General features: G+C 41.3%; 1 protein-coding gene across 1 annotated transcript; it reads right to left on the bottom strand.

The window, feature by feature from the left end:
• Window positions 1–1,217: 1,217 nt before the first annotated feature.
• Window positions 1,218–24,994, bottom strand: TMEM184C (transmembrane protein 184C). The gene is made up of 11 exons (XM_050945493.1): window positions 24,961–24,994; window positions 24,572–24,897; window positions 19,822–19,952; window positions 19,687–19,723; window positions 16,305–16,510; window positions 9,850–9,924; window positions 7,326–7,419; window positions 6,355–6,467; window positions 5,448–5,547; window positions 3,672–3,843; window positions 1,218–3,192 (listed from the first exon to the last, which is right to left on the bottom strand). The coding sequence occupies exons 1-11, from the start codon at window positions 24,992–24,994 to the stop codon at window positions 2,897–2,899; spliced, it is 1,584 nt and encodes a 527-aa protein (XP_050801450.1). The 3' UTR covers window positions 1,218–2,896.
• Window positions 24,995–25,930: the final 936 nt, after the last annotated feature.

Here is a 25,930-nt window from a genome sequence, read left to right as displayed (position 1 = left end):
CAATTACAGTTTGATCTTCACCTGTGCCAATAGTGTCAGCATAAAGGGCTGTCAATACTATTCAAGGCTCTCCTTGGTGTGTGGAAGAAAAGTCTCGCCAAGTCACCACTATCCCATTTTGGCTTCTGTGTCACTGCATATTCTCACTGTCCACAGATTCCCAAAGGAGAACTCTTGCAGGTGCCAGTTCCATTGGGCCTGCTAGATTATGATGGCTGGCTGCCAGAGGGATGCAGTCCAAGGACCCAGCCAGGGAGAAATAAGCAGGAAGTTAAATTCAGAAATCTTGATTCTCCACTGTTTTGCATGTTGCATAATCTACACACCTGTGTGAAGTAAAATATGAACAGATCCAAATTGCTTTTCCTACAATCTGTTTGGCCAGGCCCTTGCAAATGTATCTTCTAAAGGCCAACTTTGCTGCTATCACCTATACTAGTCATCTGAACACTGCCAGAAGCACTTGAGCTGCAATCCACACTGGATAGGGAAGGAGGCTGCTGGAACGGCATTCCTTTGGAGAGGCATGCACTTCTGGAATACAGGTCTGCGCATCTTACACGCATTTAATATGTGTGATTTCAGCTTCATGCGGTCAGCAAAACCAAAAAAAGAGAAAAATAACAATTTTAATACTGTACCTGTAGTATGGGTGATTCTGCCCACCATTCAACTCAATGTAATTTTGACTATATGCAGTTTTTGCTTTACGTGCTAACCATGGATGAGACTAACTTGTACGCTCCTCTGCCAAACAATTGGAATTGGTTAACACTTAGAACAGATTACAAATCCCATCTATTTTCTCAGGCCATTAGGCACAGAAAGATGAGGTTTAGAACTGTGGGGAATGAATCTTTGATCTTTAGCACTCCAGTTATTTCATCTTGTCTATTTAACAGGAAGAGGCTAAAGGATCTGTGAATGTATTCTTTTTTGAATATGGTTTTAATGTCAAAAGGCTCCTGGGAGATGCTTATGGATAAAATCAATAAGCAGACTGGTATTCTGTTTACTAACTCAATTCAGGTGACATCTTATTGCCAAAATTCCTTTTTCCATGGCAAGCATCAAGACACTGAAAATGCTGAACAAGTGATTGGATTAGTTGCATTTAAGACATCTTATTTGAAAGAGGGAGGTATTCTCCCCCCCACCCTACATCCAAGACTCCTTAACTAGATTACAGAAATAAATCAAATAAAATAGACAATGAACACATTTAAATAAAATCTTTATTTGCTTATTTACAATGAAGGCAATGAATTGGCATATTGTAAGTGTGATTTGTTCTCTTTTCTAACAACTTCAAATACATTAAGTACATACTCCACTTCAGCTATAAAATATGCAGCCTAGTGAATAAGGCAAAATATTAACATAACACTAGTACTGCAAAAAGCACTTTTAAGATGAATTCACTGTAAGAGTAAGAAGTTACAATTAAAAATCTGTTTTGTAAAGGGTATCAATGCTGGAAAAAAGTTAGTTACAAGTACTGTTTGGTGGAATGTTGCAGATACCACTTTAAAAAGCATCTACGCTTCTCCAGCTTTATTTCTCTATATAAATGTCAAATTGCAAGCATGCAATGCAAATTTGATGTTAGGATAGAAAAAATACCCCCCTGGTTTCATCAGATTTGCAAAAAAAATCCTTAGAACTCTGATATAAATGCCATTATTCTTGATCTGAAGTCTGTAACATTAGTATCTTCCATATTACACGACATACTTGATTCTATTTTAATGAATATCTTACTTTCCCTCCACATGAGAGGGCAAGTTTGCTACTGAATTTGAACCTAGGCTATAGCAGAGGCATAAGATGACAGTATACTGACAAACAAACAAAATCTATACATAGACAACTAGACACATTTTGTTGGGAAATACACCTCAAAAATCTTAAACATGTCAAAGTAGCGTAAGTTTATTGCAGCTCTAAGTACAGAAGTCAGTTTCTCCTTCAACTTATGAAATGCTTTTCCTGTTTGATGCTTCACAAACAGTAATTATTCTTATCAGTATGCATGTGAAGTAGCTGTTATTCCCATTTTAGAGACAGAGAAAATGGTGGCAAAATGTAAATTACTTGCCTAGATTTGTGATTAAAATACATTTCTGGCTCACAATCCTGTGCTCAGACCATGCAACTCAGGGCTGCCATGCTAAGGATGGCAATGTGAGGTTCTGGGCTGTTTCTTACGACTTAGACCTGTACGGAGAACTTAGTTTTTAAAAGGATGCTTTGGCTGACGCCAGAGACATTGGTGCTCTGTAATGGAAGAGAGGGTATCTTAATTAAGCAGTTTCAGTTGTGTGTTTGTATACAAGGGAAGGTGAAGCAGTCAGTACTCCAGCCACACACTACCCCAAATTTACTGGGTTACCACCTCACTGGAGAGGTAAGCTCAACACAAGAAGTCCCCACAGTTCAGTTGCTTAAATTACATTCCTGAAATCAAGTCTCCCAGTTAGCAGCTCCTCCTATATCCTACACATTTGAAAAGCAATAGGAGTATTTGTTTACAGATATATCTTCTGTGTTAACAGACACCAGTATAATCTCAGTGTAACACTTCCCTTTTTATCCTAGGTACTATATAGCTTTCTAAATACTTTATCCCTATTAAGAAATGGATTCTTAAAATCTGTGCTGGAAATTTAAACTACTTACATGGATACACTATATACTCAAATCCATTATAGAATTTAAACAAATTCAGTATTCAGAACCGAGACTCCAACCACTTACTTTGTTCCTGTTTGTGAGAAATGCTGCAGTTTGTCCAGCTATTAACAACCTCTTCAAGAGCAATGGAATACGTCTTCATTAAACAATATGGTAGGAATGCACAGAATAGATTCTTTAGCACACTCAACTGGAGATGGGCTTAACTTTTATCCAAAGGCTTCTCAGATGTATTATGCCCTGGAACAAGGTAATCCTCATTCTCTTCTGCAACAATAGTGTTATAAATGCCATCAGATATCGTGGTTGTTGTAGGTATAGTCAGAGGTGTCACAGTGTGTCCAAACCCCTGGTAGTGGCCACTCATGGGTGAAGATGGCATAGAAGCAGCATCGGAAATTGGGTCTTGAGTAGATGAAGACAGTAAACTTGTATGTTCGTTTTGTTCATGATCCTCAGCAAAAAATATTTTCCTTGGTTGGCCCAACACTGTCCTTCCTAAAGTTGTGCCAAATTAAAAAGTATTATTATTTATTATTTTTATGGCTCAAACGGCATGCTAGGTGCTTTATAGATATTTAGTACAAAATAGTAAGCGTGCTACATGAAACTGGTCTTTGTCTTAATATATATCAGACATTGAAGATGGGAGGCTTAAGCCATAGCAGAAAAAACAAGAAATAGTGGATAAACAATCACTTCAGTGAATCAGAATGAAAACATGCCCCTAAATATTCATATCTTCATCTCTCTCACCCTAAAAAATATTTATCCCAAAACAAAGTAATAAAAACACACCAAACCCAACCCCATCAGAATTTTTATCCCAACAAGGGAGAAGTGCCAAAAACTCTACTAAAGTCTTCAATTGCCATCAAATTTATGCGGAAGGTGCTCAGATATTGCAGTGACAGGTAGCAATAGAAAACCTTAAGATAAATATTTTATAAAAATCGATGCATCAGCCCAGTACTTACCAACATTTCGAACCTGTTCAGAAATATCTGCCCTAATATCAGAAATATCCCACATTGCAAGAAAGGAATCAAAGCATGATCCTTCTTCAGCTTCTTGGACATAAGGTTTATAGGAAAAACTGTAGTGATGGGCAATAGCAGCAAAGAACATCTCCACACAGATGATAAAATCCTGCAACAAGGACACACACTTATTCATATCTAGTCCTGCAAGAACATCACCATGACAAAATATGCATTCCTAGATCTCTGTGTCTAGTGCAAGACTGGCAGGAACTCCCTCAGCTCTGAAAAACTGATGCTTTGGGCACTGATAGCTGCTCCTTGTGCACCAGCAGCATTTCAAGAGCCCACGTGAGTCTGGCAGATTGCTTTGACAAGCAGGCTTACTACAGCCTGTTCCAATTTGGCACTTTGTGGCATCCAAGCCCATATCCTGACTTGCTGGAAGACGACACTCAGTAATGAATATCTTTTGATGAAGTATTCAAAAATGTATGTATTTTATGTGCAAAAAAAAATCTCAGTTGGGACTATTTAAAATATATTTCTATAATACATGACACGTGACAAGGTGCTGAGCGTAACATTCTTCAGCTCTCATTCAGGATGACTTGCATTGCTTACTCATAATTAAGGCTACAATTTAGTCACAGAATCCGTGACTTCCAGTGACCTCCGTGACTTCAGCCTGTGGTGGTTGAAAGATGCAGGGTCTCCCACCGCTCACGGAGTCAGGAAGCTGCAGCGTACCCCCCGGAACCCCAGCTTCCAGGGGTGGCGAAGGACTAACCCAAAGCCCCAGCTGCTGCAGGCGGCTCCTAGCCCTTGCACAGCTGCCTGTTTCAGGTGGTATGGGGACCCACATAGCCCCATTTTGTGAAGGATATTTTTAGTAAAAGTCACAGACAGGTCATGGCTTCTGTGACTTTCTTTTTTGCTCATGACCTAAGTTCCTTGTAAGCTGCACGGCTGCGCCATAGCCTATTTAGTGCCATGCAGGCGCTCAGGGAACCCACCCGAGGACCTGCCGCAGCCATGGGAAAGGCGACTCGTCCCCGGTCCCAACCTAGCCCAACCCTGAAACCTGCTGGGGTGACCCGGCCCAGCCCTGTCACAGGGCGCCCCTTCCCAAATCCAGCCATGGCCTGGAGTGCTTATCCTGCAGACCCAGCCCCTAAGCTGCTGCAGTAGGGAGAGGCATCTCTCCCCCGCAGCCTAGGTGCTGCTGTGGGGGAGAGAGCGGGGGGGAATCCTCTCTCCTTCCTGTAGCCCCGGACAAACTCCTCATCCCCAGCCCCACCCCAACCCCGACCCTCTGACCCAGCCCTGAGCCCCTCATCCCTGGTCTCACCCCAGAGCCTGCAACCCCAGCTGGAGCCCTCACACCCCTGTACCCCAACCCTCTGCCCCAGCTCTGAGCTCCCTCCCATACTCCAAATTCCTCAGCCCCACCCCCACCACATGAGTTTTGTTATGTGCACCGATATGGAGTGACACATCACCTCCATACTGGTGCACATAAAATTCATTCCGCACGTGGGTGGGAAAACTTAGAGGGAACACTGCTCGCGACCTGTCTGTGACTTTTACTAAAAATACCTGTGACAAAATCTTAGCCTTACTCATAATACTATCCGATATGCAGCAGAAATCTGGTCTCTCTCACTGGAAAAATGAGTTTCTATGAACACACAATCCTGTTTGTAACTTTCATTTGGAAATACTCTTAACCCTTCTACCAGTTCCCTGTAAGCAACAGCTGTGTGTACTTACCTGTAGGCCTGTGGCCACAGCTTCCACACTTTGCCATTCCCAAGTGCGTTTTTCGGAAATAACACCAATTTTCACCAGCAGTGCAATAAGTACAGCTTGCCTATAAAGATTATTTATATTATAGTAGGACCTAAAGGACCCATTATACTAGACACTGTAAAAACACATTTCAAAACAGTCCCTGTCCTAAGCAGATTACAATCTAAATAGATGAGACAAAGAACAGAGGAAATAGGCACAAAGTAGTACATTTTCACATGGGATCACACAAAAGAACAGTGGAAGAGTCTGGACAAAAACCCCAAGCTTCCCAGAGTCCCAGGGTCAGTGCCTCTACACTAGAACACTGCCTCTCATAACAGAAATAGAGCAAGTTATTTGTTAACCTTATGTGACCAAGCACTCAGACTGATCTGCTGACTAGCATACAGAGTTGTGTGTAAGGCTTTGAATACAAAATTCTAGTATTGTAGGTGAATAAAAAGTAACAAATCAGTCTCCCACAATACAAAGTTTGCCTAGATACTTTATATTTCTTTTAAATAAGCTTGCTAGTTAAGTCTTTACACTAATTTAAAAGATAACTTTGAATTCCAACAATGGTAGATTTCTGTGCTTTAAAGATAAGAACAACCATACTGTCTCAGACCAATGGTTCATCTAGCCCAGTTTCCGGTCTTCCAACACCAGCCAGTGCCAGTTGCTTTGGAGGGAATGAACAGAACAGGGGAGTTGAATGATGCATCCCCTGTTGTCCAGTCCTAGTTTCTGGCAATCAGAGGTTTAGGGGCACCTAGAGCATAAGATTGCATCCCTGACCGTCTTGGCTGACGTCAATGACCTGAACATTTTCAGTTCTACTGCAATAAACTCTGGAACAAGCAATACTGATTAAATATTTACTTACCAGAAGGAAACAAAAACTACCATCTTCACACAAAGAAACTTGCCAACAGGCTGGATTGGGTTCAGCTCTTCACGCAGTACTTTATAAAAAAGCACAAGGCAATACATCGCAAACTGGAGGAAAAGAAAAATGCTTACCTTTTTACAGTTTTTAAATTATGTTTATTTTGCGAGCAGTTATTTTAAAGCAACTGTTTTATTATATAAAATATGTTACTGTAGAATACAAGAAAAAAGATAAATAGATTAGAGTTTTTCTTTTGGATATTTAAGAACTTCTACTTTGCTTATCATTTTAAAGACTACACTTTTTAAAATTTGTTTAAGAAATGTGTCACATTGACAGTCCTATAGAGTAAAGTCTTCCATCCACAGAATAAGATAAAGCACTGGAAGCCGCCATGCAAACCTCACTGTGTTTCATCACCGGTACAAATCTAACATGGATAAACCATCTCTACTAATATGTGCATAAAATGCCACACTCATTTAGATGTTGGACTCTGCTGAGAGCGCCAACAAGGCTGTCAATGCCAAATATGTCATTTTTTTATGATGATCACCAAAAACTGGAATGAGTTCAAATTATTTAACTTAAACTATAAGGAGAAAACAGTTGCACATGACTTGCATTGACTACAGACAGACTGGACTTCAATCAGTGATCTAGAGGTGAGAGGCTATATATTACCTTACTAAAACACTAAGCCTTTTAGTTCTCTCTCCACCTAACCACAAAGGCAAATTTTGTATATTTTCTACAGAAGTGTCTAATAATGAAGAAATCAAATCCCAGAGAATGACATTTTTTCCTTCTATTATGCATGTAGAGATTTAGTAGATACGGTTTTGAGAAGATTTTAATAAATTACTATTAGTATCTTGAAACAAAACAAGTTTCAGGTGATACCGACAATATTTTAAAATCATAATTTGAACAAAACACCAAAAAGAGACATTCTTGGTACTCACCAGTTGTGACATATTGTTAAGAATAACCAAGTAAGTCCAAGCATTTTTGAAGCTAAAATTTCCTTCATCGTATACACCAACCAACTCACAGATTCTGGAACAAAGTTTGGTATTAACCATTGTACAAGTGAGCCTCTTTTCTAAAAGTGCTGCTAAACTGGTATCCCATTGATCAGCTGTCAGAATGTAAAACCTACGCTCACTAATATCAGTGCTGAGGGCCTGTACAAGAATGGAAGAAATTACAACTTCCAAAAATTTACATAACACAGCAAAGTTTATCGTAGTACTTCTACAATGGAAAAGGAACTGAGCCTTCAGATCTGGGGAAAAAAACCCACTCATTCAAGTGAGCAAGAGGAGTTGTTTTTTTTTGCAGAATTTGTTTCCATTTAAAGAAATTAAACTTCTAGCCATTATGGTTGTGAAGGTAACCTTTCAAATATGAACCAACTTTAAACTGAAGAATAGTTTGATGCTGCTCATATTTTTGGCAAGCATAAGAAGAGCTATATTGGTAAAACAATTATTGAAAAGACTGAGGCTTCCCAAGCTCCCTTACCAAGATCCAAGGGCAACTGCTAAAAGAAAATCTCAACATTCTCCTTTTTCCTAGCAGCAGCAAATTGGTGGAGCTAGGCTTTTCACCTGGCCACTGTCTCAACTATATATTTCACATCTACCTCAGGTCTACAGGAAATTCTTTTGAGCCCTATTACAGGAGGCCTGAACTGAAATACATGTTTACTGCCTGCAATGGATTCAACAGTATAGAAAGAGTTCCCACTTGTTACCAAGTGAAACTGACAATGACACATTTTAACTGTCCACATACATACAGTAACTCCTCACTTAACGATGTAGTTATGTTCCTGAAAAATGCGACTTTATGCAAAACAATGTTAAGTGAATCCAATTTTCCCATAAGAATAATGTAAATGGGGGGGGGGGGGGTTAGGTTCCAGGGAAATGTTTTTCACCAGACAAAAGACATATACATATAGAGTATAAGTTTTAAACAGTTTAATATTGTACACAGCCATGAATGATTGTGAAGCTTGGTGGTGGAGTAAGAGGGTGGAATATTTCCCAGGGAATGCCTTGCTGCTAAATGATGAACCAGCACTGGGCTGAGCTCTCAAGGGTTAATATGTTGCTGTTAATGTAGCCTCACACTCTACAAGGCAGCATGGACTGAGGCAGGAGGGAGGAAACACAACACATGCAGGGCAGTAGCTGCAAACACTTCCCTGCAAAAAGTTAACATGCTGATGAGCCCATCCTATCCAGCTGGAGCACACCACTCCCTCCTCCTGACAGCACATGCACAGCTGCTGACTTTCCAAAGTGCTGGGGAGTGCATGCATGAGTCAGAGAGAGATGTGCATTGCCCCTTTAAGTAGGGTGATGCCACTTCAAGTATGTTGCCCTTTTAAGCAGGTCAGCCAGTTCAGACAGGAAGCAAGTTTCCAGCTAGCTCCCTCCTTTCTGTCCCTGTGCCCTGTCCCCATCCTCTGCTTTGTGGAGAGGGGATATGGTACAGAGCAGGAGCAGGGGGACATCTTGATATCAGTAATCCTCTCCCCTCAGCAAGCAGGAAGCTCTCGGGAGCAGCTCCAAAGCAGAGGGCAGGGCTGGAGCAGCACAGCAGTGCAATACGGGGAGGGCCACCTAAACTGCTGGGCAGCTGCCGAACCACATACCTTACAGGGAATTTAGGGGAGCTGATGTGGTGATGTGTGTGCCAGACCCCCTGCTTCTAATCCCCACAAGGAGGGGCTGCTCTTCCAGAGAATCCTGCAAGCAGTGGACAAAGCAGGCAGCTGCCCAAGGACATTATAAGGGAGCATTGTGCAACTTTAAAAAATCTTGTTCCCTAAAAAGATTAGCAATGTACCAACGAAACAACATTAACCGGGACAACATTAAATGAGGAGTTACTGTACAGCTGGTTTAAATAAGGTCTATGCTACAATTCACAAAGGACACAAATATTTGGAAATTACGCAACACTAATAGCAATTACAGTAACTTCAAAGTTAACTCAGTTTTTACAGGTGACATCATTCTTTTATCACTAAGTTTAGGATTTTAAATTATTTCAGATTTCCAGGAGGGCACACAGTCAAATTGCTTGCATGCACAGTCGTTGAAGGTGGATTAAACTAACATAATCTGATTGAGAAATAGTCATTTGTCAAAAAAGCAAGAGGAAGCCTGCCCATCCTCTAAGACTTTTCAATTTAGCATTTTTATAGGGAATTTTATATTTTTCTTCTTTCTGCATCAGAAGTTAAATACTCATTATCTCAGCTCAGGAAATGGTGAGCAGGGGTCACAAAAAAGTCATAGGTTGATATAGTTAAGTCAGTTTCAGCTCCACTGAACAACAGAGCAAAACAAAAAAGTTATGCTTTTAGAGTCCATCAGTTCAAATATAAAAACCAACTATGTAAAGAGTCTTTTCTAGTGTAGCTCAAACATTATATCCTAGAGACAACAAATTCTTTATGAGCATACTTACAGAGCAATAATGGTGGTAAGTGGTCTGACAACAGTGTACTGCAGCACGCCTAGTTTACATCTAAATAATAAAACTCTGCAAACAAACACAGAATTCATCACTTCAGAAATGTAAGAAAAATCAACTCATGAAAAATTCCTGTCCTTAGTGTTTTCACTAAATTAAAACTTTACTTCAAGCTAATCTACTTCCAGAATGTTTCAGTAATTAGCTCAAATATCATACAACCATTATGCAACAATTCATAGAATCATGGAAATGCAGGGCTGGAAAGGACATTGAGAAATCATCCAGTCCAGCCCCCTGCACGCTGACAGGCCCAAGTAATCCATCCCTGACAGGTGTTTGTCCAACCTGTTTTTAAAAAACTTCCAATAACGGGGATTCCACAAGATTCCTTGGAAGCCTACACCAGAGCTTAACTAGTTTTTCCTAATATCTAACCTGTATTTCTCTTCCTCCAGACTAAACCCATCACTTCTTGTCATACCTTCAATGGACATTGAGAACAACTGATCATTATCATCTTTATAACCACCCTTAACATATTTCAAAATTTATCAGGCACCTCTCCCTGCCCCCCGTCTTCTTTTCTCAAAACTAATCATATTCAGCTTTTTAACCCTCTCCTTATAGGTCAGGTTTTCTAAACCTTTTATCATTTGCTCTCCTCTGCACTCTCTCCAATTTGTCCACATCTTTCCTGAAGTGTGGTGCTCAGATCTCGAGAGAGTACTTCAGCTGAGCCCTCACTAGTGCCCAGTTGAGTTGGACAATTACCTCCCATACCTTTTAAACAGCACTCCTCTTAATACATCCCAGAATAATATTAGTCTTTCAGTGATTTATTAATCATTCAATTTGTGATCCACTATAACCCATATATCCTTTTCAGCAGTACTAGCCCATAGCCAATTATTTTCTCTTTTGTAGATGTGCATTTGAATTTTTCCTTCTGAAGTGAAGTACTTTGCGCTTATCTTTACTGAATTTCATCTTGTTGATTTCAGACCAATTTTCCAATTTGTCAAAGTCATTTTGAATTCTAGTCCTTCGAAGGGCTTGGTGTCATCTGCAAATTTTATAAACTTACTCTCCAGTCCACTATCCCAGTCATTAATGAAAATATTGACTAGTACCAGACCCAGGACTGACCCCTGTGGAATCCCACTAAATGCCTGCCCCCATTTTGACAGCAAACCACTGATAGCTACTCTTAAGTATGGTCTTTGTACCAGCTGTACACTCACCTTAAGAGTAATTTCATCTAGACCACATTCCCATAGTTTGCTTATGAGAATAGCATGTGGGACTGTATTAAAAGTCTTACTAAAAATGAAGATATATTACATTACTACTTTTCTCCCCATCCACTAGGCTAGTAATCCTTTTAAAGAAGGAAATTAGATTGCTTTGGCATGATTTGTTCTTGACAAATCCATGCTGGCTACTTGTTATAACACTATTATCTTCTAAGTGCTTATAAAATGAATAATAATTTGTTGCAGTATTTTTCCAGATATTGTATTTAAACTGACTCGTCTATGATTCCCTAGATGAAGACAGGTACAATGTTTTCCTTTCTCTAGTCTTTTGGGACCTCACTCATCCTCAAGTAACTCTTGAAGATAATTGCTACAGGTTCTGAGATCGCTTCAGCTATTTCCTTAAAATACCATAAGATGAATTTCATCAGGCCCAGCCAACTTGAATACATTCTAACTTATCTAAATATTCTTTAACCTGTTCTTTCTCTATTTTGACTCATATTCCTTCCCTTTTGTCATTAAAATTAATTGTGTTGAGTGGTCACCAATTAACTTTTTTAGTGAAGACTGAAGCAAGAGGCATTAAAGACCTTAGCTGTCTTCATGGCATCAGTTACTAGCTCTCCCTCCCTGCTAAGCATAGGACGAATACTTTCCTCTGTGTTTCTCTTACTCCTAATGAATTTAAAGAACTTTTTATTGCCTTTTATGTCCTTTGCTTTTTGTGTTTTAGCCTGATACTGTTCTGACATGCTTGTGCTATACTTTTGTACTCCTCCTTAGCAATCTGTCCAGGTTTCCACTTCTTTTAGGCTTCCTTTTTGATTTTTCAGATCCTAATGGAGCCATATTGGCCTCTTACTAGTATTCCTATCTTTCCGTCACATCAGGATAGTTTGCAATTTTGCCTTTAATACACCTCTACCTCGGTATAACGCTATCCTCTGGAGCCAAAAAAATCTTACTGCGTTATAGGTGAAACCGCGTTATATCGAACTTGCTTTGATCCACCGGAGTGTGCAGCCTCCCCCCCCCCCCCGGGGCACTGCTTTACCGTGTTATATTCAAATTGGTGTTATATTGGGTCACGTTATATCGGGGTAGAGGTGTACTGTCTCCTTTTGGAACTGCCAAGTCTGCTGAACAACTTTTCCCTTAGATTTTTTTCCCAAGGGATCTCATCTCTGAGTTTGTTAAAGTCAGCTTTTTTAAGTCAATTATCTTTATTCTGCAGCTCTCACACCTTCATTTTCATGATCACTTTCATCCAAATTGTGTCCCATCTTCAGATTTGCTACCATTTCTTCCCTATTGTGTCAGAATCAAGTCTAAAATCGCTGTCCCCCTAGTTACCTCCACCACTTTCTGGAACAAAAAACTGCCCCAATACATTCCAAGAACTTATTAGAAATTTTGAATTTTGCCCTATTATATTCATAGATTCATAGACTCTAGGACTGGAAGGGACCTCAAAAGGTCATCAAGTCCAGTCCCCTGCCCTCATGGCAGGACCAAATACTGTCTAGACCATCCCTGATAGACATTTATCTAACCTACTCTTAAATATCTCCAGAGATGGAGATTCCACAACCTCCCTAGGCAATTTATTCCAGCATTTAACTACTCTGACAGTTAGGAACTTTTTCCTAATGTCCAACCTAAATCTCCCTTGCTGCAGTTTAAGCCCATTGCTTCTTGTTCTATCATTAGAGGCTAAGGTGAACAAGTTTTCTCCCTCCTCCTGATGACACCCTTTTAGATACCTGAAAACTGCTATCATGTCCCCTTTCAGTCTTCTCTTTTCCAAACTAAATAAACCCAATTCTTTCAGCCTTCCTTCATAGGTCATGTTCTCAAGACCTTTAATCATTCCTGTTGCTCTTCTCTGGACCCTCTCCAATTTCTCCACATCTTTCTTGAAATGCAGTGCCCAGGACTGGACACAATACTCCAGCTGAGGCCTAACCAGCGCAGAGTAGAGCGGAAGAATGACTTCTCGTGTCTTGTTTACAACACACCTGTTAAATGCACCCCAGAATCACGTTTGCTTTTTTAGCAACAGTATCACACTGTTGACTCATATTTAGCTTGTGATCCACTATGACCCCAAGATCTCTTTCTGCCATACTCCTTCCCTCCTTCCTAGACAGTCTCTTCCCATTCTGTTTGTGTGAAACTGATTGTTCCTTCGTAAGTGGAGCACTTTGCATTTGTCTTTATTGAACTTCATCTGGTTTACCTCAGACCATTTCTCCAATTTGTCCAGATCATTTTGAATTTTGACCCTGTCCTCCAAAGCAGTTGCAATCCCTCCATTTTCAATGGATGTCTGGGTAGTTAGAGTCCCCCATGACTATCGGGTCCTAATGTTTTGGATATTTCTGTTATTTGTTCTAGAAATGCCTCATCCATCCCCTCTTCCTGATTTGGTGATCTATAGTAGACCTGTACCATGATGTCATTCTATTTTTTAACTCCTTTTATCTTTACCCAGAGGCTCTCAACTGGTCTACCTCCCACCTCCCTCCAGATCTCAGAACAAATGTACATATCTGTAACCTTCAAGAAGATAGCCCCAGGAATCCAGGTTCTGTCTGCCGGCAGCTCAGAGAGAGGCACATTGTCCCTGGTAGAGAGGGGGAGCCAAGGCAGACTCAGAGTCTGCCCGGCAACCAATAGGTAGCTCAGGAAAGGGGAGAAACCATTTTTGAGTCAGTTGGGAGCCAGCCAGGGCAAGGGCAGGACTGGCTGTGTGGGGAGCTGGTGAGTCCCAGACCCGCATGCAGGGTTCCCCCCGAGAGCTGGCCTCTAAGAACCTGACTGCAAGATCCCTCAGCTGGGTTTTTCCTTCTCCACTGATGATTCCCAGTTTGTAGAGTTCTGCAGGAAATTTCCCCAGCCAGGCTGAGTTAGCCCTCCAGCTCCATGAAACCAGTCGCCACATGGTCAGCTCTGCTCTGTCTGCTAGTCCAGGGTTGCTGCCTGCTGTGTGTGTCTCTTGATGCTGGGCTAGGAGACTACAGTTTGGCTTTTAGTATAGTTGTGTAATCTGCACCTTAAGCCCTGCACCCCTTTGTGGTGAGGGGAAATCCTAGGACCAAAGCAGCCTGATTCATGCCAGCAGAGATCAGCTCTTCTGCAGTGACTGAGGAGTTCAGAGTCATCTCTGAACCTGAGGATCATTCATGGAGTTTGTGAGTGCACCACCTTTTAGTCAGTCAGTCAGGGAATCTGTTTTGGGGTCCCCCTACTTCCTGAACTGTGTCCTCAAGACAGGGAGTACGGGTTTGGGGATTTTATAACCAGCTGCATATTAAACCTGTGGAGGGACTTACACCTCCTCCTACCTGTGAGTCCTTTGGGCTGTACTGAACCCAGTCAGCCACACTGCTAAACCACCACAGAGAAGAATTTTGTGGTCATAGATCATCAAGGGCCCCAACAAAGTACATGTACCAACAGGACACTAATCTTATATTTGCTACAGCAGGTCACATGACTGGGGAAAGTCACGGGTATTATCAGCATGGGCACCGGTGACCCTAAAAATAAATAGTGTTTTACCCTGTTATGTTATGTTTGTCTCCTGTTTAATATAATTATTGTGTTGAATATATTGTATGTTGATGTTATTTCTTGGAAGTCTCCGACTATCTGACAGGTTAGTGGGGATTACCCTGTGGTTAGAATTTTCCTCCCAAACTGCCCTGGTTACCCTGCCAGGAAGGGGTGATGGGGGTGGAGGCACCGCCAAATAAATTCATAGAAAAAAATAAAGAAGATACCCTGCTAAGTGAGCGGTGGGATACAGAAGAACCCAAACCTGTCCATCAACATCTGTAAGCAGACTGGCATTAAAAAAGGTAACCAGGTAGAGAGAGAGTGCTACATATCCTTGATGTATAATCCAACACCTCCTCTCATTTTACCCTTTCTTTTCTGAAAAAGCTATACCTCTCTACACCAATATTCCAGTCATGAGATTTATCCCACCAAGTCTCTGTGATGCCATCATACATTACACAATGGCAGTAGCTCTCAGTCTTTTCAGATTACTGTACCCCTTTCAGGAGTCTGATTTGTCTTGTGTACTCCAAGTTTCACCTCACTTAAAAACTTGTAACATCAGACATAAAAATACAAAAGTGTCACAGCACACTATTACTGAAAAATTGCTTACTTTCTCATTTTTACCATGTAATTATAAAATAAATCAATTGGAATATAAATACTGTATTTACATTTCGTGTATAGTAAACAAATCAGTATAAACAAATCATTGTCTATGAAATTTTGGTTTGTACTAAGTTCTCTAGTGCTTAGTATGTAGCTTGCTGTAAAACTAGGAAAATATCTAGATGTGTTGATGTATCCCCTGGAAGACTTCCAATTATCCCAAGGGGTACACGTACCCCTGGTTGAGAACCACTGCACTATGGAATATAGACTGGAAAACTGTTTTATTTCACCCTACAGAACACCGACATACAGAAAGAAAGAGTCAATGCTTCCTTTCCTTCAGCTGCAAAAAACCTGACTATTACACAGCACAATAGAGTGCTATTTCAGATGTGTTATAGGATACAGCCACTAACGATGTCAAAACATTTGCTTAGTAATAAAACAAAGTCATTCTGAAAAACTCATGATACTCCAGCTTATCAAAATATCAAACAGGAGGAAGAGGGCATATTATTCATCAGATGAAGCAACCAGAAACATCAGTTAGTGGGCCAAATCCTGCTCATCTTACATTAGTTGAAGTGAAGTCAATGGAGCTACACTGCATGAGTAAGTTTACAGTAACAGGATTTGGCCCCTGCTCTAGGGTACTGCTGGAAAATAGTGTGCCCCAAAAAGAGGCAAATTCAAGAGAAGCACCTGTTCTCCATGATGAATGTTGCTTTCATACCTATTTTTAGAAAATAAGGAAGTCTCTCTCAGTATCGTATAAGTTAATCAGTTATCTAAAAACATCTAAATTCTGTAATGTTTAACAGCTAATTTAAAAGACTTTCCACAACCAACTCAGAAGTGGTAAACCAAACCCTCTGTACTGTGTGCACACTGTAAATTGACTTAGCTAGGTAGCATCAACTATAGTACCAAATATGAGCAACAGTATCTTCTGTATCAAAGTACACAGTATTAACCATTATTAATATAAAGATACTATAATGTACTTACTCTCCCATAGCCCATGATGGACAACAACAAAGGGGAGGTAGATGTCTCTGCTGATCTTTGGCTTCTATGATTAATACCAGATTTGGATACCGGTTGGTTAAATAATTTGAAAGGAATACCATAAAATTGTAGATGACATATGCTTCATAGCATTCTCTACAGGTATCCACATATATTGCAATGTTGGGATATTTCAGAGCTATCCACTATAAGAAAACATGGAGACGTTAAAAAGTTGCATTCAAGTAAAACAAATGAATCCAAGTATAGACTGAATACTTTTCATATAAATTACTTTTATGGACAGGATCCCTGGCATACCCGAAGACACTACAATGTGTTATGCATAGGTATTTAAGATTGCAGAAAATATATAAGCAACAGTATGTCAAAGTAACTGAAAACTGTGTATTATACAAGGGAGGGAGTTAAAGTTGCACTTTTTCATTCAATAAACTGGCACTATTTGGCTAGACAATACCCTACTGTTGTTGCCTAACACCTCAGTCAGAGCTTAGAATTTCCTGTCTAGTGGACACCTGGTCTGAGAGCCCCACAATATTGATATATTCTCCCATGGCCTTTGTGAGAAATAGCATTATTGCCATTTTACATATGGGAAGCTGAGGCACAGATTAAATAGGTTGCCAAAGGTCACACAGGCGAAGAGTTAGAACACTGAACTGAACCTAGATCTGAGTCCCAGTCCAGCGACTTAATCACAAAAGCATCCTTTTTCAAAAGAACTAAAATAGACTATGAAGTGCAGAGAATCAAGGCCAACCAGTAAGAGTCTGAAACAGAACTTGTGACATCCGAACTCCCATTCTTTTTCTCATTGCCCAACAGTAAGCAGTAGCAGGCTCCCTTTTGCCAGGCATTACATTCCCCCAAACATTTGGAAAGGAGTTCCAACAGCACGAGAGGACTTCGAAGCTGTATGCATGCTAGTACAGCCTACCTTCACTGTTTTAGGAAGTGCTATAGACCAGTAGCATTTTTTTGTATATGAACGAAGTTCAGTTTTCAGAGGTTGATAGCTCTGTCAAGAAACAATTTTCCCTAATATATCCAAGCACTTTGCAGTGATGGCTATTTCCATGAAAATTTCAACTGTCTCTCTCCCTCCCCACCCCCCGTTTAAGGGTCAGAACTCTTAAAATAAGTTGCAAGTTTTTAATGTGAAAAGTATGTTTCAAACAGAGACCCCATAACTCCACAATACTTTTGTTTAATGTGAATAAGAAATCTTACTTTCAAACAGACTCCAAGACAAAGTTTCAGAAATTTATAAGCAACCAAAGACAGAGGATTAGACTAGAAATTATGCAACTGCATCTTAAAAGGAGCCATATTTATGTACTTATTTGGGGTTTATTCCCAATTTTGCCACCCACTCGGCTGCCAGCCTCTGTGCTTCAGTTAGACCATCCATAACATGGGTATAAGTTTTAAAATATGCTAGTCACATTTTGAAAGATATCCACTACTTTTTACACAGCTGAGACATATTTGTAGCAGACAAGTCATGTAACAACATGAGCCATAACAACAGTATTGGTTTAAATAACTAACAACTTCCATTAGGTTCTGCCTTCCTACTCTTTGCAGACATAAGCTATCTGAAATATTCATGTTTGGGCTGAAGTTTTCTAAACTTGGTCTCTACCCAAAGGCACATTTTTTGTAGAAGTTTGAGAAAAATCCCCTTCAGTTAAAGAGAGGAAAGAGGCATACAATAATTTCTCATTCAAAAAACCCAGTCTAATTTTTTTTGTGTACCAAAAACACTGAAGAAACTTGACAAGAACACAATTCTTCAGTGAGGACATCATATTTGTGATTTTTTGCAAGGCAAAAATCTACAGTAATTATCCTCTACCACTTCCTTCTCATGCTATTTCTCTTCACAGAATGTCCCTGCTAGCCTCTATTGCTGTTCCCTCCCTCCTTGGCCAGCTAGCTCCTTTGCTTGGTCACTCCACACTCCTCTCTTGAAAAGAGATTAAGAAATGGAAGAATTAAGTCCTTTGACTGTAACACAATGTACTACCAGGACAGATCTAGAATAGCTATTGTGATCCTGTAGTATCTGAAAGGGATTTGGAATGTTGCTTGGTTCTGCTAACAGAGGCCACGTCCAGACTAGGTATTAAAATCGATTTTAGATACGCAACTTCAGCTACGGGAATAACGTAGCTGAAGTCGAATTTCTAAAATCGAGGTACTCACCCGTCTGGACGGCGCGGCATCGATGTCCGCGGCTCTCCGTGTCGATTCCGGAACTCCGTTCGGGTTGATGGAGTTCCCGAATCGATGTAAGCGCGCTCGGGGATCGATACATCGCGTCCAGACTAGACGCGATATATCAATCCCCGAGCAATCGATTTTAACCCGCTGATGCCGCGGGTTAGTCTGGACGTGCGCGGAAACAGAGTATTGTGCAATATACTTATGGGGAACCAAAGGAGTGTATTCATGAAGATAGCGAAACCCCACATGTCAGCCTCTAACAGAGGCTGTGTCCAATACCATGGCTGGATGGCTTAGGATCCTTTGGTACTGATGGTTTTGTTTTCACTCCAGGAATGGAGAACAGTACTTTCAGTGGGATCTTAGGCTGCTCTTTTTATTCTCCAAGGGGAAAGGCGCCAATGAAAGCTTTATCGTATTCACAAATTCTGAGTACCGGGAACCAGATTAAGCTGCTAGAGCGTAGACCAGCAAGATTTGGGGACTGATTTAGCACTCCTTGTGAGCTCTTGGAGTGAAGGTGCTGTACACTGCATGCTGCAAAATATATTATTTTTCCTCCAATTATGCCAGACACCTCATATGGGTGTCCAGATTGGGGAATACAACATGACAGGAAGCACCCCTCTTGAAACAGGCCTTCTCTCCCCTTTGGATCTGTGAACTCATATCAAGGTGCAGGAACTAATAAAGCTTAAAAAATATCTTTATAAATAAAAAACAAAATTATGAATCCTGACTTATTAATAAATTTAACTAAGGCACAGAATCTCTGACGAAGCCAGAGAGGTTCCTGGTCCGTCAGGTTCTGCAGTTGAAAGGAACTGAGGAGGACAGAGCGCCACTCCCCTTTTACAATCTTACCCTCAGAAAGTTCAGGAACAGTGAGGGGAAGGGTAGGAGGGTGCAAGAGAGTGCTCCAGCAGTCACTGATAGGTTCCACCACCAGAGCTGCATTGCTGGCACACCAATGTGCAGAGGCCATTTGAAGAACTATCAGGTTTATAGCAATGATTTCACATTAGCATTGTTTCTGCACAGTGTTACACTGGTTTCCATTTCCCCCAGAGCAAGCAAAATACAATAGTTCAGTGAATTCCAAACTAGAAACTGGAAAGAATACACTTACGCTGTCTAAACTGTAAATCGGCACCATCCATAGAATCCTGTATTGATGACAAAAGAACGTCTGAGATTATTGCATGTATTTTCATCACCAGGAATGAAATTTAATATTAGCAGCAAAGAATATGTAAAATGTTACCTTATTATTGGTTTCTGTAATTCAGGTTGAGTATAATGAACTAAGTGTTGCAATATATCCCAGAGAGAAATTGGTATAGTCATCAGTAGAAAAATTCCAGCAATAAACCATGCTTTGGTATGAATTCCAACCTTAGAAGGGAGGGAAGGAAGAACAGCATAAATACAAAATATGTAATGTTAATTTACTGTACCTGTATAACTACCATTTTAATCAGTTTTTGAAGTATGGGTTTTTTAAATGGGAGTAGCCTCTTAAATGATACAATAGGATTATGCACTGAACATACAAAATAAAGCACAAGAGCAGGAATTCAGCAAATATCCGTGAGAGTGAAACTGGCGTGTTTAAGTGTTTAAAAGTGTTAAGCATCAGGAAATAAGAATTACCAAAATAAAATCAAAGCATCAATATTGATACATGGGAGAAACAAAACCAAAGACAGAAATATTGATAGTTGTTCAGTTATGAGACTAATTCAGGGAGTGATCCCACATTGCGTTCCCTTTGGTGGTTCTTCTCATACAGTAGGGGATGGCAACCAACGAAAAGAAACTTTAATTTATTATAAAGTTAAGTTGTTAATAAAATTAATAATGGAAGGAAATTAAAATCAATATGGGAAATGTGATTGCAACTAATAGAGAAAGTAGATGTATTACACAATGTAAAAGGTAAATTAATGATATAATATATTGATTATATTAAAATATTAAAAATAAATTCTAAAACTATCAAAAAATAAAAAAAGCATAAAATTTAATTAAAATCAGAGGAAATAACATCACAAAGCAAGTGTATGTTCAACAAGGAAATACAACTAAATAATATTATTCTATTTAATTTATGACATAATGTCACTTTAGGGAATCAGTTAAAAGGGCACAGTACTCAACTGAGGTAGACAACACTCCAAATCTTTAATCTAATTTGACAGCCATACTTAATGAATGAGTATAGTATAAGAACATAAGAATGGCCATACTGGGTCGGACCAAAGGTCCATCTAGCCCAGTATCCTGTCTACCGACAGAGACCAATGCCAGGTGTCCCAGAGGGAGTAAACCTAAGAGGTAATGATCAAGTGATCTCTCTCCTGCCATCCATCTCCACCCTCTGACAAATAGAGGCTAGGGACACCATTATTTACCCATCCTGGCTAGTAGCCATTAATGGACAACCTCCATGAATTTATCCAGTTCTCTTTGAAACACTGTTATAGTCCTAGCCTTCACAACCTCCTCAGGCAATGAGTTCCACAGGTTGACTGTGCGCTGTGTGAAGAAGAAAGTCCTTTTATTTGTTTTAAACCTGCTGCCCATTAATTTCATTTGGTGGCCCCTAGTTCTCACATTATGGGAACAAGTAAATAACTTTTCCTTATTCACTTTCTCTACACCACTCATGATTTTATACTCCTCTATCATATCCCCCCCCTTAAGTCTCCTCCAAGCTGAAGAGGCCTAGCCTCTTTAATCTCTCATCATATGGGACATGTTCCAAACCCCTAATCATTTTAGTTGTCCTTCTCTGAACCTTTTCTAATGCCAGTACATCTTTTTTGAGATGAGGAGACCACATCTGTATGCAGGATTCAAGATATGGGTGTACCATGGATTTATATAAGGGCAATAAAATATTATCTGTTTTATTCTCTATCCCTTTTTTTAATGATTCCTAACATCCTGTTTGCCTTTTTGACTGCTGGTGCACACTGCACGAACATCTTCAAAGAACTATCCATGAGTACTCCAAGATCTCTTTCCTGATTAGCTGTAGCTAAATTAGCCCCCCCCCCTCATATTCTATGTATAGTTGGGGTTATTTTTACCAATGTGCATTACTTTACATTTATCCACATTAAACTTCATTTGCCTATTTGTTGCTCAATCACTTAGTTTTGTGAGATCTTTTTTAAGTTCTTCACAGTCTGCTTTGGTCTTAACTATCTTGAGCAGTTTAGTATTATCTGCAGACTTCGCCACGTCACTGCTTACTCCTTTCTCGAGATCATTTATGAATAAGTTGAATAGGATTGGTCCTAGGACTGACCCTTGGGGAACACCACTAGTTACCCTTCTCCATTTTGAAAATTCCTACCCTTTGAGATTGAAGAGAACAACTTCAAATCAGGTGGTAACTGTAAGCTCAATGCTAAATTTTTAGTGTACTTCTAATTATTGTTTCAATAATAATAGCCACAGGATGTATATATATTGACTAGAAAAGCCTCAATATCATAAAGGTTCTGCAGGGTTAGTTAGCAGGTTTTGAAGGTTTGAAGTTAGTGTCCAACGCAAGGGTATAAAGCTGAGGCTTAAGTCGAGCAAGGTGAGGTGTGCTTAAGAAGGTTAGTGGGATGAGACAATGAAGTCCCAGGAACTAAACAGAGAGGAAGATAACAATTCTGAGAAGCTTTTACGTTTGAACACAGAATGGTCAAATTTAAAATGCAAAAAGGAATATAGAAATACAACTTGCTCTCAGAGCTTGAGTAAAACAAGGAAATGTTAGTTATAATCTAAGAAGGAACACAGTTGTTGGACTAGTGAGAATTCACACTTCAGAATGAATTCTGATGGTTAGGAACACTTATAAACAGGATAAATAGAAAAGAAAGCATTTCATGATCTGGAAAACAAACATAAGGTTGAAATAAGGTAGAAATTATGATAAGTTATTTTCTCTCACTCACACAGCATAAACAGCAGGCAGTGGAAGTGGAGGAAAAAAAACAAGATTACTTGTCTCTTACTCTCTTAGGACTGGTCTACACTACAGTAAGGTCAACATAAGACAGCTTATGTTGACCTAATTATGTCAGTGTCTGTATTACAGCCTTCCTCCCACCAATATAAGCACTGCACTGCACCAACATAACTCCATCTCCATGAGAGGTGTAAGGCTTATGTCGGTGTAGTTAGGACACAGTGTCTGTGAAGACTACCTCCCTTCACACCAGCTGTTGGGTCTCTTGTCAATTTCATGGCAGGAGCTATGAAATTGACAAGGAAGGTGGGTAGCTAGAGCCCAGCTGAACTCTGCTCTGGGCTGGGAGACAGAATGGACCCCACTCCCAGCTCAGAGTCAGGGGCAAGAAGCCCTTGTGGCTCCCCGCTACCCCTGGCTCCTAACTAGGAACAATTTCAAATCAGGAAGCCCCAGGGGCTCTGGACCCTGCTCCCAGCTGGGAGCCAGGAGTCAAACAGCCTTGTCAATTTCAAAAAGAGGTAACAAGGGTAGAGGGGCCAAGAAGCCAGTGCAGCTGCACCCCACTCCCCAGGGGTGAGAGGCTCAAGGTGGCTTCCCTCAGCTCCAGCAGGGAGCAAAGAGGGGAGAAGCTCTGGTCTCCCAGTTCTGCTGGCAGCTCCCAGGCAGGCGCCTGGTTGCCCCACAGGCTCCCAGCAGGCTGCCTCCCCTTTGACTTCAACAGAAATCAGTCTTTATTAAGGTGGATTTCTAGTTTAAATGAAGGGTTATTTTTATATGTGTGTGTCTGTGTGTGTACACACACACCACATGAGCCTAATGCATACTAAATTCATGTCTCAGACAGATTTCAAACTTGTTTTCTTTTATTTAAAAAGCTGACTTATTTAAATATTTATTTAATTAGACTATTAAACTAGTATAAAAAGCTTTGAAACTTGTTCAGCATGTTGCACTGACAGACTCCCATCCATGCTTGAGTGGCAAATGACATCACTTTTAAAGGGAAACAGGCAACTTTATCATTTATGTCTGAATGTTTAACTCACTATTGTTAAAATAACTAAGAATACTGATCCTGAAGGAGGAGAAAAATATTTTCTTCTATTGTTTACTTTGTGCTTTTATCAGCACTTGAATACAGTTAGTTTTCACAGTTTCCATTCAGTCATTCATTTGCTACTGTTTGTGTTATCTTTAAATCCACAAAAATTGGCATAGCCTCAAGAGAAGTGTCAGAGGGGTAGCCCTGTTAGACTGGATGTGTAAAAGCAGCAGAGTCCTGTGGCCCTTATAGACTGACAGACATATTGGAGCACGAGCTTTCCAATACGTCTGTTAGTCTATAAGATGCCACAAGACTCTTTGCTCCTCAAGAGAAGGTAAAGTAACTTTAATTTTTTTTTTACTTAGCAGATTTTGAGTCAGCGACCTTTCAATATGTTGATACTAGCACTAGGCAGAAAAATTTAAGACTTCTAAGAGAGCTGGACTTCATAGTTAATGGGCCTTACATTGAGAACTTTCAATTAACTTTTCTGACGTCACTTTCTTATTATGACATCACTCAAACTATAAATCTGCAGACAGGGTTTATAAATAAGATTTTGTATTTATGAAGGTAACAGTAGGTGTAACTACAAAGAGTAAATAAGAGGAAATGAGCCTCAAGATGATTGTTTTGAACAAGACATGAGAGTCGTCGCTGGACCAAATGCAAGACTGAAATAGGAGAACTGTTGCCAAGGTGCACAGCCTGTGCGCCTGTGGACAGGGAAGTGATAGGACGCTACACGCACAGTTTTACTCACGGCACTTGGAGGTGTGAACGTTAATTTTGTTTTCAGAGCCCAGCGCCCTGTGCTGATGCCAGCCTAGCAAACGGGGCGCCCATCGCGTGTATGCAAACCAGGCGAGCCTACGCTAAGGCTGCAGCCTTGTTTATGTCGTGCCCGGCGCCATGCCGTGTTGCTGTCACTCTCGCCCAGCCAGGCCCCTCGGTTCTCCGGGGGGAGGGAGAAAGGCAGCGGGGGCCACTTACCTCCAGCTTCTGCAGCTCCCACACGCACAAGGGAACCGCCACCAGCAGCCCCACAACGTAGAGAACAACGACGAGCGGCCGGATCCACCTCCGCCAGTTGCCGCAGGTGCACGGCATGGTCCCGACGGAGAGCGGGGCGCGGCGCGGCGCGGCGCGGCGCCTCCCTGTCTCCACCGCCCACGGCCCCGGCGCGGCGGGCTCAGCTGCTGGGAGCCGGCCTAGAGCGCGCGAGCGGCGGGGACACCACCGGCCGGGACTCGCCAGGCGGCCGACCCATCTCACCACCCCCTGCGGGACGCAGCCCGCACCTGCCCCGCCTCCTCCTCCTCACTCGGGGTCTCGGCTCCAAGAAACCCCAGCACCACTTCCGCCCCGCCGCCTAACCACACTTCCGGCTCCTCGCTCAACCACGCCGCAGTCCATCGCTGATTGGCTGCCTGTGAGGCGTACCTTTCGCTATCCCGCCCTTCTTGTTCTCTGATTGAGCAGAAAAGACGTCAGTTCATGGGGCGGGGTCGATTGATCCATGAATCAGTCTTTTGGTTATACGGTGCCTGCTTTGACACTCCTTCCACGCTGGTCTCTCGCACCTGCTTCCCCCCCCCCCCATCGCTCCAGAGCATTGGTCTGTCCTACCCCCTCCCAGTCGCAGGCCTCCGAGTGTTGCTCTCAGCTGTTTCCTCCTTGAGCGGCGGCCTCTGGCCGTTGCTCGGGCAGGAGAGCGGGGCGGTGTCTGCCTTGGGGGCCCCTGCTCCCCCCCCTGGACATTGCCATCGTGTGCTCAGAACGGGACACCGCCAGCAGCAGGGCCGGCTCTTGGGGTGACATGTTAAGTGAGAAGCAGGGGTTGCGTCCTGGATAGAGGCGATTGTGGCCGCTTCGCTCCAGCATGGAGCTTGGTCTACACCAGGGATTGGCAGCCTTTCAGAAGTGGTGTGTCCAGTCTTCATTTATTCACTCTAATTTAAGGTTTCACGTGCCAGTAATACATCTTAACATTTTTAGAAGGTCTCTTTCTGTACGTCTATAATATACAACAATAGTTTAGTTACGTGTAAAGTAAATAAGTTTTTTAAAATGTTTAAGAAGCTTCATATAAAATTAAAATGCAGAGCTCCCCTGGACCGGAGGCCAGGACCCAGACAGTGTGAGAGCCACTGAAAATCAGCCCGTATCCGGCCTTTGGCACATGTGCCATAGGTTGCCTACCCCTAGTCTACAGCCTGTTTGGGGTTAAATCCCTTGTGCTCACTTACTGCCCAATTCAGTTGTGGGGAGGTACCACTATGGACAGTTTTTTTCTTTTAAACACTCTTACATTGTTTAAAAGAAAGTGGGCCAGTTTGTCAGTCCTCTTAT

This window comes from Gopherus flavomarginatus, chromosome 3 (genome assembly GCF_025201925.1).
Source record: "Gopherus flavomarginatus isolate rGopFla2 chromosome 3, rGopFla2.mat.asm, whole genome shotgun sequence".
Lineage (NCBI taxonomy): Eukaryota > Metazoa > Chordata > Testudines > Testudinidae > Gopherus > Gopherus flavomarginatus.
This window is presented reverse-complemented; position numbering and strand designations above follow the sequence as displayed.